The 14,095-nt window shown below is 40.9% G+C and overlaps 1 protein-coding gene across 6 annotated transcripts in view; it reads right to left on the bottom strand.

Annotated features, from left to right (window-relative positions):
• Nucleotides 1-14,095, bottom strand: part of LOC109631144 (bromodomain adjacent to zinc finger domain protein 2B) — a 43,734-nt gene that overhangs the window by 1,247 nt on the left and 28,392 nt on the right. The window contains exons 11-38 of one of the 6 annotated variants that reach the window (XM_069533230.1): nt 13,611-13,907; nt 12,816-12,876; nt 11,583-11,691; nt 11,305-11,406; nt 10,626-10,836; nt 10,126-10,218; nt 9,984-10,045; nt 9,637-9,702; nt 8,742-8,807; nt 8,443-8,487; nt 8,204-8,236; nt 7,272-7,337; nt 6,974-7,114; nt 6,227-6,481; nt 5,549-5,772; nt 5,034-5,108; nt 4,624-4,858; nt 4,436-4,498; nt 4,203-4,347; nt 3,425-4,125; nt 2,919-3,204; nt 2,602-2,757; nt 2,283-2,437; nt 1,899-2,104; nt 1,650-1,785; nt 1,188-1,334; nt 696-988; nt 50-193 (exon numbers count right to left, since the gene is read on the bottom strand). In XM_069533230.1, coding sequence (XP_069389331.1) covers nt 50-193; nt 696-988; nt 1,188-1,334; nt 1,650-1,785; nt 1,899-2,104; nt 2,283-2,437; nt 2,602-2,757; nt 2,919-3,204; nt 3,425-4,125; nt 4,203-4,347; nt 4,436-4,498; nt 4,624-4,858; nt 5,034-5,108; nt 5,549-5,772; nt 6,227-6,481; nt 6,974-7,114; nt 7,272-7,337; nt 8,204-8,236; nt 8,443-8,487; nt 8,742-8,807; nt 9,637-9,702; nt 9,984-10,045; nt 10,126-10,218; nt 10,626-10,836; nt 11,305-11,406; nt 11,583-11,691; nt 12,816-12,876; nt 13,611-13,907 — 4,573 coding nt within the window. The remainder of the gene's footprint in view (nt 1-49; nt 194-695; nt 989-1,187; nt 1,335-1,649; nt 1,786-1,898; nt 2,105-2,282; nt 2,438-2,601; nt 2,758-2,918; nt 3,205-3,424; nt 4,126-4,202; nt 4,348-4,435; nt 4,499-4,623; nt 4,859-5,033; nt 5,109-5,548; nt 5,773-6,226; nt 6,482-6,973; nt 7,115-7,271; nt 7,338-8,203; nt 8,237-8,442; nt 8,488-8,741; nt 8,808-9,636; nt 9,703-9,983; nt 10,046-10,125; nt 10,219-10,625; nt 10,837-11,304; nt 11,407-11,582; nt 11,692-12,815; nt 12,877-13,610; nt 13,908-14,095) is intronic. The other 5 variants (XM_069533231.1, XM_069533233.1, XM_069533234.1 and 2 more) reach the window with 5 other exon arrangements.

The raw sequence follows: 14,095 nt of genomic DNA, 5'->3' as shown, positions 1-14,095 counted from the left end.
AGTATTATGAAATAAAGGATGCATGAACATAACAGTAAAACAAGCGTACTGGTTGTTGGTGAGTTTTTCTCTGATGGTGGAGAAGTCCATGGGCTTCTTGATGACCTTCTTGTACCCGGGTACAGCTTTGTTGTTGACAGGAATGAGAAAGGGCCACGCGTCCTGATGAGCCTCCAGCTCGGCCAGCAGAACTCTGGAGGAAATGAGCAGTCGACAAAGCAGAACATTTTGCACCACAAATATAATTTAATATGATTTTAATATAGTTTCAAATTAGAACACGCTCGAAACAGATTTATTGTTAGTGCAAGGATGATTGTTGTGTACATGTCGTCACAGCAACTAGATAATCAACAACAGTCCTCTTACGAAACCACATTTCAATTCTTTACATCTGGATTTTTATTTGGATCTGCACACGCTCATAAATACCAGTCCTGGTTTTTTTCACTAAGATCCATAAATCATTCTCTGAGAAATTAACACAAATGTTACCAAACACCAACTCTTGCAATGTTAACGTAAAAAAAAATCCTTGATCCACAGTAAAATCTAATCCAATGGGTTCCTCCTTGGGTCATGACCCACTCCCCCACAAACCTTCATGGAAATCGATAAGTGGTGTTTGTGTTTTTAACAGTGAGATGAAATAAATTAGTTTTCTATCCATGCAGTGAGTATGCGTTGATACCTACCGGCACATTTCCAGCCCATTTGTGTTGTCTTTGGCCATTTTGGGTTTTTTGGCACAGGACACGGGGCTGTCAAGCTTGGCCTGGGAGCTGGGCGGACTGTCGTCTCCCTTCCTCTTCCTGAACTCCTTGGTACCTTTCTTTGGCGCGCTGCTGCTGCTGCTGCTGGCAGCCTCCTCTTTGATGAGCTCTCCTACCACAGATGGCTTACTATTTCGTTTTACATCGCTGCCTCTCTTCCCTCCCCCAGCTGTTCGGTTCTGTTGCTTCCTACTCCAGGGGGATTGACCGCTTTCCTGAAAGACGGGACATAAAAACAACTGGTGTAAATTCACACGCAAGAAATAACATGCAGATTTATTAAATGGATGTGGACATGTGAAAAATGAACATATCATTGGACAGTTGAATAGAGCGGGGCTCTTCGATCTGCGGTGCTTGTGGACTAGGAGATTGTATTGAATGAAAGACAATAGAAATGAGTGTCATGTTTACCTTTGCAACACAAGTGGGACAAAACCAGTCGCCGTCAGGAACTGTGGTGATCTTAGGTTTGTGGCAGTAAGTGTGGCAGCCTTTATCACAGCCATCACAAAGTAAGAGCAGTTCTTCATTATCCCCCTTTTGACAACGGTGGCAGTGCTGGAAACAAAAGAAAACACGTAGAGTTACAAATTATCACCTTCTCTTCATGAGCTACATTGTGATACCGCAGGGAAATTGACCTTTGACCTTTTGGACACAAATTATTCATTATTTCATCTTATTAGACATGTGTCTCAAAATGGGTCAAAGACAACACATAACTTCTTGAGTTATAGCAGAAGAGAATGGGACAGATGGACGGACAGTCAGACAGATAATGCACAATCATAATGCCTGCAGTTCATGGCTGTCACTGGCGTAGACATAATACAAACAAATATTTTATAGCGATAGAAATGAGGCATCACTAACCACTTTCATGATGGACCGTTCCCAGGCGATGGATTTCTGCAGCTGCTGAATACAGAGTGACAGCTGAGCCGAGCTGCGGACTTCACCGAGGGCTTTGTGCCACAACCTCATCCCAGGAGTCACCTCGTCCTCACTGCTTTGAGGTTACAGAGAGTAAGACTGCAGTATTACTGTACAGCAATCACATATACAATCACAGACTTTATCGCACTTTATCCGGTTGATCTGAATGTTTATGTTTGTAGATACCTTCGTTCAATGTTCCTCTCCAGCTCTGCCAGCCTAATGACAGCTATATCAAGAGGATTGTTAGGCCGACGCCCTACACTGCCAGGGAGTTTCTCCGGGCTGGTTTCTCTTTGACACTTGTTTTCAGGAGCTGGAGAAGAGATGAGCTTGTGTTCGTGATAGACCAGATCCTCCCTCTCTGACTGGGGCTCAAGGTGCATCCAGCCCTGAGGGATATAGTGAAATATGGTGTTTGGTGACACAGAAATGCACATCCTAAATGCAAGGACCCTAAATCCTATCTGAAGATATACTCGACAAAGAATATACAATGATATTGCATCTAAATCAAATTTGGAATATTTGTATGAGCTGTAAGTAGACAAACGTGCAGGATACTTTTACCTTGATCTGCAGACTGGCAGAGACGACTCTCCTCTCCAGAGCCTCGACCTGCTGCAGTAGGCTGATGTCCACCTCCATGGCCTGCTCCTCCACACACCAACTCTCCACTGTTTTCTCACTCACTTCTTCTTTCTCCAGCTTTGCCACATCAAATGCTGCCCCCACAGATACATACAGACAATACAGCAAATGACTACATGTCTATGAAAAGCAGCATATTTATACATATTAATTTGGTAGCAGGTGACATGAAAAGATCACACAACAATATGATTTTGATTAAAGAGAACTAAAGTGAGCAGAGGAGTTGTGGACACACCATCTTTGCTGTTGGCACAGAGCTGGGTCACAAACTCCATATGTTTTTGGAACTGTTTCTGTAGGACCTTCTCTCTGATGCCTCGACTGTGGAGCGACTTCACCAGACTGTGCAGCTCGTGCACGTCTGACACTCGCCACCAACCGTGCAGCATCTCTGCCAACAAAAGAGAGAAGTATTGTTAATTGCTTAATTTGAGCAACATAAGGAAGTTGTAAAACTGAGTGACAGTTATCACAGCATGTATTCCAGTAATGTCTGGGCAGTGAATATCTTTAGTCCAGCATATTTAACTACTGGCAGCGAGCCGTCCTTACCCTCAGGGATAGGCAGAGGTCTGGGGTAGTCCTGGGTCTTGGCCGCCTCCACAGCAGGGAAGAAGGCACAAGGGGGTTTGTCACGCAGGGCCTCTGGGGTCTCAAGCTTGTTGACAGTGTTGTTATTCACCAGGAGGAAGACCCTGCTCCCACTACCCTCCGCATGCTGGGAGGCCAGATCCAGCACAGGGGGTAGAGAAGTGCCGAAGGGCAGGCTGAGACTTGTGGCTGCACTGGATGTGTCACACAGTGTCAGTCCACTCTGATGAATGCCAGACTTTACTTGCTGAGAGGAAGAATACACACACCATTTAATTCCACTAGCACATACATAATGTATAAAACAATCGCTCCAGCAAAGATTGGAGTTTCTCATGGGCTTGCAAAATGAGGAAATTGTCATGTAATATGGAACCATTCTTGCAACATATCCTTGTTCTAAAAAAGCACAACATGACTGGAAATAATTGTGGCTGAGATGAAGACAGCATTACTTATCCACCAACCTGAAGGACAGGAGAATGCATGTTATTGATCCCAGCAGGAGCGGCGTAGCCGGCTGCAGCTGGGGGATTAGGGGAGAGGGAGGAAGGGGATTTGGTGCTCACGGTGTGTGGAGAAGAGGAGGATGCTGGAGGACTGGAGCCAGAGGTGACCGAGTACTCGTCACAAGGAGAGCGAGGCAAGAGGCTAAACCACTGGCTGCTCTTCTCCATCAGTATCTTAGTGAGCTGATCGTCCTGAAGGACAGACTGGGGGCTGGAGGTTATCCAGGGGCTGCCTTTGAGCTGGGGGGCACAGAGCGGATATGGCCCTGAAGTGTCTGTTTTATCTGCCAGTCCCTGCAGAGTGGTTGCAGGTGGGGGGCTGTGGGATATTCCTGTCTGAGAGGAGGGATGTGAGGGATAAGATGCAGTGGAAGGGATTTTAGCGGAGCTACTGTTCTGGCTGTTGTAAGGATTGATGTTTGAAAATCGAGCCATTTTGGCCACTTCGAGGAGTTTGCTGAGCTTAGATAAGGAGCCAGGTTTCTGGAGGAAGAGATTGAGACTGTCTTTGTCCTGCTGGCTCTCTGGTGTGGCTGTATCTCTGTCTGTGCTCGGTGCTGGGCTGGACACCACCTGCATCTTGGTCTCTTCCAGCTGCTCCTCCTTTATTCTGATCATCTGAGCTGTTTCCTGTCTCTCCTTCTCCAACTCTTCATAACCTGAGTAACATGAAAAAAATCAGCTCAGAGTGCATAACAGACATATACATTAGTATCATATCAGTATGAGTTTTCACCTTCACTGCTCTCCATGCCCTCAACAAAGATGCCGCCACACTCCGGGAGAACCCAGTAACGCCTTTTGAAGCGGTCCTGTCCAATCATCATGGAGCGCAGAGAGTGAGATGAGTCTAGCAGCTTCTGTCTGATCTGACTCTGTTGCTAAAGAGACAGAAAACAGAGGTAGAATGGGATTTGTTAAATTTATTAAAGAGCTTATCCTGAGAAAATACATATGGGTTAAATTTACCTTGTATGTTTTCTCAATCTGTTTCTCCAGCTCCTCCACACTGGCGGAGTGCACACTGTCGTCCTAGATGAAAAGATCTCATTAGTGTGAGGCCAGTGGAGTGACTGACATTTACTATAACAACTGTTGATTTAGCCGCTGGCAACAGTAAAAAAAAAAAAAAGCATCATGCTGTTACTGTTACTGACCTCCTCCTCACATATCTCTACTTTCTTCCCTTTCTTTCCCCCAGAATCTTCTTCCTCCTCGTCATCGTCGTCTCCTTGGTCCTCGCTGTCGTCATCGTCATCCTCCTCTTCCTCACTGTCTCCTTCTTTCCTCTTGCATTTGCTTCTGGCAGTGGGGATGACGAAGGTGTGGCTGTCATCTCCGCCCACACTGCTGTCTCTCTTCCCTGTCCTCTTGGTGTGGATGCTCCTCAGTCTTTGAACGCAGGAATGGACAGATGAGAAAGAAAACTCGGTTTTCATTCTTGTGTGATTTGACTAGTAAGGAATTCCAGGTTGTTTTAGCATCACAATTTCATTTATTTATAAAAAGATTTTGAAAACTATGCACAAAACCTTCTTGTAACAACTTGGATGAAGCATGTACTCACTTGCGGAGCTTTCCCTCTACAACCCACTTATCCTTCCTCAGGTTGGTCATGTGATCGATGTTCTTGTCGATCTCACTGCAAAGTAACATTGAAAAACATGCTTTTGTAATCGTCATGCACTTCTTAGAATTATACATTTGCAGCACACTGCGGCAGATACCTTTCAAAGTGTTGCTGGTACTAATGAAAGATTAATGAAACATAGTTTGATGCAACCTTTTGAAACTATCCATCAGACTATGAATTGTCATATTCCTTTTGATACATCTGTTGTTTCATCAAAATTTGAGCCCTCATGAATAAAACAAGTGAATATTTTCTGCTCTCGGGCAAAGAGATTAACTTCAGCTCAAGGCACATAAGAAACACTTGTTTAAACAGTGCAAGCAATCAACTTTACAAAATAGAAATGGCTCATTCAAAACAAATTTAGCAACACTTTGAAAAAACAGTTTTTTTTCTCATAATTTTCTTTTTGTGAATATTAAAGGAGAAGTGAGATATGAGAGTTTCACCTGATCACAGCTTTACTGCAGCAGAGCTCATTAACCAGGAACGCCAACATGGAGGCCTTCTGAGACGGACTGTGGGCCTGAAAAGCTTTAGTCCTGAGACTGAGGGCCAGAGCAGCTGACTCTGTCTGATCACAGTGAGCCTCCATGTAGATCTGCAGGATCTCAGACACATTGTCTCTGTTGATCGCCACATTAGTCAAGTGTTCCCCTAGGCTGGTTTTGCTCTAAAAGAAAAAATATTGATATAAACGCGCTTAATAGTGTGTTTAATAAATGCTTCTTCACCTACATAGTGTGAAGAATACACATGTTTGTATACTACAATGTCAAACAGAAGAGGAACAGAAACCTAAAGTGTGTTCTGACTGGTTAGCAGAGAAGAGGCAGTCTGCCCCCTCTATTATGCTGTTGCCAACATTTCCTTATACAGAATGTAATAACCTGAAGTGTCCTTGCTGTCAGTTCTTTCTTAAATATATTGAACAAAAACAAAACTCTTCTTTTGTCCTACTGTAGTTGTTCTGCATCAGCTACAGAAATAGTGAAAGTATGTAAAGCTATTAAATGTAACACTTGTGTCTGATCAGTATGAGTGTGTGTGCATATTTAGTGATTAACCCACAAATCATTTACAATTCAACAACTGTACAAATACTATACTGACAATGACAGACTCACCCTGTGACCTGCAGGTATACCAGGATCACGCACAGCTGCAGAAACCATGCTCACCAGCAGGTCCTGCACTTTTCCCATACTGCCCCTGGTGTTAAGTAAACCCTCTTGAAGGACACTTAAGTTGAGGTTGTTTAAATTCATGTCTAATCCCAGGACCTTTCCAAAGCCGTGCACAAACTGCAGCAACATCAGGCAGTCCGAGAAGGTGCTTCCTGACAAGACCAGACCAGGGATGTGTGACAACTCTGGAAGACACTGAAGAAAAAAAATTGAATAAATCTCAATGTCATATTATACTTTAAAATGTTTTGTGAAGCTATCTGAACCAAGTGTTTGTTGTTTCAGACTATTTAGCTAAAAGGTTTTATGAATACAAGGCCACAATTTATTGATTATTTAAAGTATCTCATCAGTAGAACTTGTTTATGCTTTTAGTAGCCACTAGGTGGCAGTACTTTGACTTATACCTGCTCTCTTTAATCAAACATAGATGCTTTTAGTGATATTAAACATCTATTTTTGTATGTGACAGTAAAACAATGAAACCATACATTTGTCCAAGCATCTATTCTTCATGCCTATAGCTCCTACAGTGATTAAACCGATTAATTTCCTATTTAAAAAAAAAACATGCCTGGTGGAAATTTAGATCTCTCACATACATGTATTCCACAGATGGAGACTATCTGTGGTAATATGTACGGACTCTGATTTTCATGTGCCAACAGCTCCACAGTGTGTGAATACCTTATGATCTGCTAAACACATGTCTTCATTTGGCTTCTTTAGCTCCTTTGCTTTTTCTAGTTCCAGTCGTCTGAGCTCCAGTTTCCTTTCCTTGTTTAACCGTTTCTCATCCTTCTTCTCTTTCTTCAGACGCTCTTTCTCCTGCAGCCAAGAGATCGTATTATTTGCGATGATATTGATATTGGTATAAAAACACAAACTAGGACCTCAATTACCACAGTGCTGACTCATCAAAAAAAAAAAAATTCACAGAGATTAAGTACTGAGGAAACATCTGTGTGAATCAGCAGTTACGCACCTCTGCCTTCTTACGAGTCTCCACAGCCTTCATGAGCATCATGTGCTGTCTGCGTCTTTCTCTCTCCTAGCCAAGCACAGACACATTTCCTATTCACAGTTTCTATTACATTATGTAAAGAAGGGTCACAGATGGAACACAATATGGACCACTTGACATGCACAGAAGAAGCGGCAGCATAGGTCGCACTGTCACAATCATATCATAATCAACATGCTGCATATTGTACAGTAGTTTAAGTGTAGAGACATACACGACATTTAAAGCAAATGGAACATAGCGATTAATAAAAAGCAAACAAGGGTAGTGATGCACAAAGAAAGCATAAACTCAAAGTCACGCACAGCCATTATTAGCCAAGTAGCAGACTGAAAGCTGGTACAGGCCAAGAGTTTCAGAACAGCAAGCAAAAGAATGAGTGCAGTTCAAATTAATAATGATAGAATTTAAATGATTACATTTTATATCTGATTTATTTATTGTGAAGAGCTTTATAGAAGACAACCACACTCATGGCTCCTAAACTCTCCCCACAAACTAGATACATCACTGTCTATTGACTTTTCCAGATGGGACAATAGATAAGTCGTGCTCACATGCTGTGGTGAAAAAGGCGTGAAAATGTATTTCATCCAAAACAGAAACAATTTAACATGTAGTCAGTATTCTTTAAGCATATCACAAATCTTCTCATCCTTGTATAAATTCTGCGCAGTCGAGCCTTTTTCGATCATTTTGTGGAAGTAATGGATGTGTTTTCCCTGAGAGACAAATAGTACAGATGTATACATGCAGTGCCCTGATCTGGAAAAGCCATGCAGAGGGATGTAGTATGACAGCAACCAACACTACGCACAACATACTGCTGTGATGGCAACCAATTATCACAACACATTCACAATATGTTGTTAAATGTACAGAAACAAACATACCCATACCATATCTAGTCTATGCCTCTCCAACTCCTGGTAGGAAGAGTTGGCAAAGAATTAGAAGATAGAAAAATCACAGAAGAAAATCAATGCAAGAAAAATCCAACCTATAGTTAAAAGTTAAAAAAAATATACTAAAGAACCCAAATTAAATTAGAATTTATATATTGTACATTAATTTGTTAGACACCATCTTCCAGATATTATTCAAATAATTTAGTTGAGGTTAAAACACCCACCTGGTGCTTCATAATAACAGCTTGCAGTCTATGCATCTCCTTCTCCTTTGGGAAAAAGAACAGATCATTTAGAAACCAAAATATATTTCACACTTATTCTTATATCATATACATCATATACATCAAAGCACACAGAAATATTGAGCGTTCTCATTCTATTCAGCAGCATCCTGAAACATTTCAGATATCTTCGCTGTGTTACGTACATAATCAATGGGGCCAAAACATTACAGGGGCCGACAAGGCAGAGAGTCGGTAAGATGCAACACAATTTGCTCATAAATTTTATTATTATTTACCTTGTTTCGTTTCTCGGCCTCCAATATTCTGGCATTGGCTGCTTCTTCTTTTTTCTTTCTTTTAGCCTGTATATGCAAAAAGGTCAAGAAACAGAGGTGACTGATACTCTTACAGTATGTCCAGGACAGCAAAGATAAATTAACATTTAACTGGGGCAGCAATGTTTGATTAATGAATCAACAGATAGTTTTCTCAATTACCGGTAAAACATGAAACATACATGAAAAAAACGAAATACTTGAAAGGAATATTTAAGCGTTTTACTTAATATTCAGTTTAATTTTGGTATTAGTTTGCTTAATGCCATCAATAGCAAATATTCCACACGAAGCTAAATAGAGCCAGTGTCTCACTGGTAATATCAGATCTAACATATTGACACGCGGAGTGAAGAGATGATTATGCCCTCCCATTAAAACTCAAAGACAAAATGGCAGCGGCAGAGTAGTTATTACGAAACACCAGCAGGCAGTAAGAATAAATTAAGCAACATTTTAATCAGTAATTATAGCCCCCAATGAAATCCTGTTAAGAGCCACTTGCCATGTGTGTCAACTGAAATTTGATTTTTAAAGCTAAAATACTTCACAGCTTCTATTAGTGAGAGAATGCAAAATAGGAATTTCACCTAGCCATGGTAAACGCAGGGCCACCTCTTACTTAATGAAATACTGTATTTTGTATTAAGCTCCATCACGGTCGGAGGAGATTTTCATATTCAATGGCACTTTTGCAAAAAACCAATTAAGCATTAGTCACATGTACTCACTGGATGTGACCAAAAGTGGGACGATATAATTTAGGAATAGCCTTTGGTTGGCTTAAAAAAAAAATCCTATCAACAGCAGAAAGGAAGTGTTTTAGAATGTTTCTGCAATAACTTTCAGGACGAACCTCGAGAATTTGCTGTGCACGGAGTTCTTTCTCCATTCGAATTTGCTGAATGCGCTTGATCTTCTCCTGGTAAAAGGATGAGGGCAAGATCAAATGAATTAACTGTTAAGTCATGCATGTTATAGAGAGGCAGAGGGGAGCAGGGTGTGGGGTGAGGAAGCACAGTGGGTCTATGCAGAGGAGGAAGGTGCAGCATTTTGAAGGAGAGCGACTTCCTTGTTGAATTTCAAAGCAATTTAACTCTTTCTCAATTTAAAACCTTGAGAGTGCACAAATTCTGAAAATACAACAGAGCAGAGTGGCAGCTGATAGTTGGGAAGCTCTGCACAGAAAAAAAAAAATCTTACTTGCTGTTTGAGAATCTTCATCTGCTCTCTCTTTTTCCGCCTCTCCTCAGCAGCCATTTTTGCTAGAAAACACAAACAAGTTAGGTTCACACACAGAATCTGATCCAATGTTAAAGAGTCTGACGAGACTGTGGCTGTTTACCTTGTTGCCTCCTTGCCTCCTTAGCTGCTTGTGCCATGGCCTGCTTTTCTAGTTTTCTCATCAATTTGATCTGAGCTGCCTGTCGAGCTATTTCTGAAACACGATGGAATATGAAATCACACATCAAAATGGAGTTGAAATGTTTAGTAAAATATTGACCTGCAGACAACCCCAGTCCTTCTTAATGATTTCCAGAGAAACGCCTGAAGTTTGTAACAACATATGGTTTTTTATTTCCATGGAAAAAATGCAAAGAAGGTTGGTTGGTCTTAACAACAAGACAGAAAGTTGTGAAAAAAGCCCCATGGGTGATAAACCTTGCTCTATGTGTCAAATGTTTAAGACTGCCTCTTAAAGGTGTGCAACTCCTACAACTTGATTTTGTTGTGCTGACACCAAAACATCCACCACTGATATTGTTAGAAAGTGATATTGGAAGTAAACTCTATTGTAGCAAACAACCCACAAAACACTGAAACATTTCAAAGATGTACACTGACCTTGAGCCTCCAGTTTGCGGAGCAGCTTGGCATTACTGACGTCTTGGAAGTTATTTTCTCCAACATTTAGAGGATGAGTCTTCCATTGTTGGCCGTCAGTGCCATCACCTGATGGCTGGTGCTCAGATTTCAAGCGCCGGCTGCGACGGCCATCCATCGCTATGATACTGGGAGTGATCTCCTCCTCAGCCAGTAAAAACCACTGTGGACCCTGAGTGATATTCCAAAGAAGAAAGAAGGATTAAAGAAAATGAAAGAAAAAGGGTGAGACTGACTTGTATCTACTGATTGCATTAATCAATGAAAGCAAACTTTCATGCTTAAGTTTTATCATAAATTAACTTTGATAGATATGTCAAGAAATATGTGAATTCTTCTTATGCACAATGTGGGTACATTGGCTTAATTCCTTTCAAACAAAAGGTTTTAAAAACAAACACAGATGTAAAGTTCCATCATTGCAGTTTAAACATCATGGTATTAGTTGGAGTACTGTTTCGTATATATCTTGCGGGTGTAGTTTTTAAAGAGCCATTCACAATAATTTAATTTATGTATTTTGTATTTATGTTGTGTAGAATAAATAAAAGTGAACACACTAAATGTGAATTCTAGTGCACTATGATCAAAGATCATGTAACAATATGTCATGTCTATTAGAAACACAAGAAACATTTACCTCCGGTCCTTCTCTGGCTTCATAGAAGTCACCAACTTTGATTTTTGTACTAAAGCTGAAGTTATCCCGTGTGATTTCAGTTATTCCATTCCGTACTAAGTACTGCAGACAAAAGAATCATACATTATAATTAAAGCATGGGAAGTACTCTGAGCTATATAACTGGTTAAATGTTGTGATTTTCACTGGTGCGTGATTACATAAAGCTGCAGTGACGCAGTGAGTATGTGCCATGGTTTAAGATGTTACATCTACTTTTCCATAAATTGTGGATTCACCTTCATTACATCAGGATACTGACGAAGCTTCTTCCCGCATGGTGCAAAGTAAGCAACCTCCCCTTGAAGTCGACCTGCCACACTCCTGATCCGAGTCTCTCTCTGCCACCTGAACAAACACAATTGCAAACCAAGTACCAAATATTTAACATGAAATCAATACCATTAGAATGTTGTTACAGCTGTATTCAGTCATCATTAATATATATATATATATATATATATATATATATATATATATATATATATATTCAAAGATTAAGGTTTCTTACAATAGTTATTTCCCGCAATTGAATAATATTGTTCTGGGTCAGATACATATTCTCTCATTCAAACCAGAATGGAAACAAGGAGGAAAATGATGTAATGGATGCCTGCACAGCTGTGTACTCCTAGATGGACATGGGCCAAGAGGGGCAACCCCTCAGTCCCCAGGAGATCAACTGGAGAGCAGCCATGACTTAGGAAAAAAAACACATGTAGTCTGTTATCCCAGACAGAGAAGGGGCTGAAATACAGTCCAGCAGCCTGTTTCCTGTGAACCTGCTGATGAAAAACATCCCCATCGGATGAAAGGTTGCTCTGATCCCATGCTGCAGAATTTGCGGGCAGGGAGCAGCTAATGTTGCATGTCTATGTTGAGACTGGATGCAATTAACCCCTTGAGTCGAACTGCTGGGCCTCATTTCATTTCCGGACCACTGTGACCTTCAGCCCAAGACTGGGTTGGGAAGGCCCCTTAAAAGAAGGTATGAAGGGTTTTTGTGGTCTGCTAATACTCGAATATTCCACTGCACTCAAATCAGGAACGCTGATAATGATTTTTTTAAACATTACTTAAAAGTTAGCGTGATTACTACTTTTGTGCCCAGTCTGATATTTACCCACATTTACATTTGGGAGTGGAAAGATAACTAAGTACACAATGATAGAGTGTGTGTGTGTGTGTGTGTGTGTGTGTGTGTGTGTGTGTGTCAGTTTTGTTTTCAATTGTTTATTGCATGTAAAAAAAAAACAGAAACAGGGATGCAGCCCCACAAAGAAAAGTTGGCCATAGGTGACCTTTTAGAAAAGGCCACTAGTCAGCCCTCAGTGAGCTGACATTTAACTATAACACTGATAGCGGAAACACAAACAGTGCAGCAAGTATGACAGCAGGAAGGACGGGACACGGTCACACCATCCAAACAATGTTAGTTTCATTTAACATGAATTTCATGCACAACAGCTCACCCAAACTCAAGAGGTAACCGTAGAACTCTCTCATCTGTCACTCTCCTTCTCTTCCCTGATCCTAAAAACAGGAGACATGACTCAGCACCTTCAACCTGAACAAAAATTACACTACACAAAATAAGGAAAAGAGCCACACTACTGAAAATCTATAACATCCCACAAAAGGACAAACTGATAGACAGACCAGTCTGTTCCGGATAGTTTTTTTTATACATGAATGGCACAATTCACGTCCCATAATTTCACATAAACGACCACGTGATCCAGGGCAGTGGAATTTAGAAATACCATACATGTATACATATCAATACAAAAAAGTTAGAAACAATATTCTGACCTTTTTATACATCAGAGAAGTGCAAACAAGTTTATAAATGTCTCTATGTTCATCTAGAGTCATTCACGGCAGATGGATTCTATTACTAAACACAACATAAAATAAACACGATCTCATTTATGAAAGTCACATTGTTCTATGTTAGTAACATAATATGCTCCATGACTCATCCAGTATCAGATTCATAAAGCATCTGCCTGGGATATTAAAACAAAAGCTGCTGGAGAAAAAACAATGATGTAACAAATGTCTTCCACAGAGCTGGAGCTATTAAGATAGATACTGTACATATATGTTTTTATACAAGAAAAATAAGTATCATTTGGGAGACAAAAATGGGTGGAAAATAAACATTGTGAGAAAACAATGCTGTCCTGTAGCCTGAAGCAGAAATTTAAGAATCTTAGTCAACTGTAATTTCAAGCTGTATTGTAGTTTATGGATGTATTTGTTACCTGGCAGTGTGGTAAGTGTGAAGGATGAGGAGGGGGTGCTGTGGTTGCTCAAAGCTCTTGAGCTGCTCAGTCTGTTGGGGGTGAGTAGACTACTGGACAAACTAGGTGGCGTGATGACTTGCAGGTTGAGCAGGGAGCAGTTGGCTGAAAGGTTCGAGGAGGACTTGCGAGCTGACAGCGGTGCTTTCGCTTGTTTCAGGGGAGTGCTTTCTGCATCACTATCTGCTTCAGTCTCAGCGCGCTCTTTCATGTCATCCTCAGAGCCGTCAGAGTCGCTCTCCAGATTGCTCTCTGACTCTGCAGGGAATTCCAGTGTGACAGATGAAAAACAAGTGAAAGAGGAGAAATAAATCCTAATTAGCATTCTTCAAACAATCAAACCATCCAAAGCACTGCTAATTTCTCAAAGATGCCTCATCTAACAGCTTCTATCTGCACTAAATATCAGTAAAGGCATTTATGTATTAAAGAGAGGTGTGTTAAAT

This window comes from Paralichthys olivaceus, chromosome 10 (assembly GCF_024713975.1).
Source record: "Paralichthys olivaceus isolate ysfri-2021 chromosome 10, ASM2471397v2, whole genome shotgun sequence".
NCBI lineage: Eukaryota > Metazoa > Chordata > Actinopteri > Pleuronectiformes > Paralichthyidae > Paralichthys > Paralichthys olivaceus.
The sequence above is the reverse complement of the archived record's forward strand: the minus strand, read 5'-3'. Positions and strand labels throughout refer to the sequence as shown.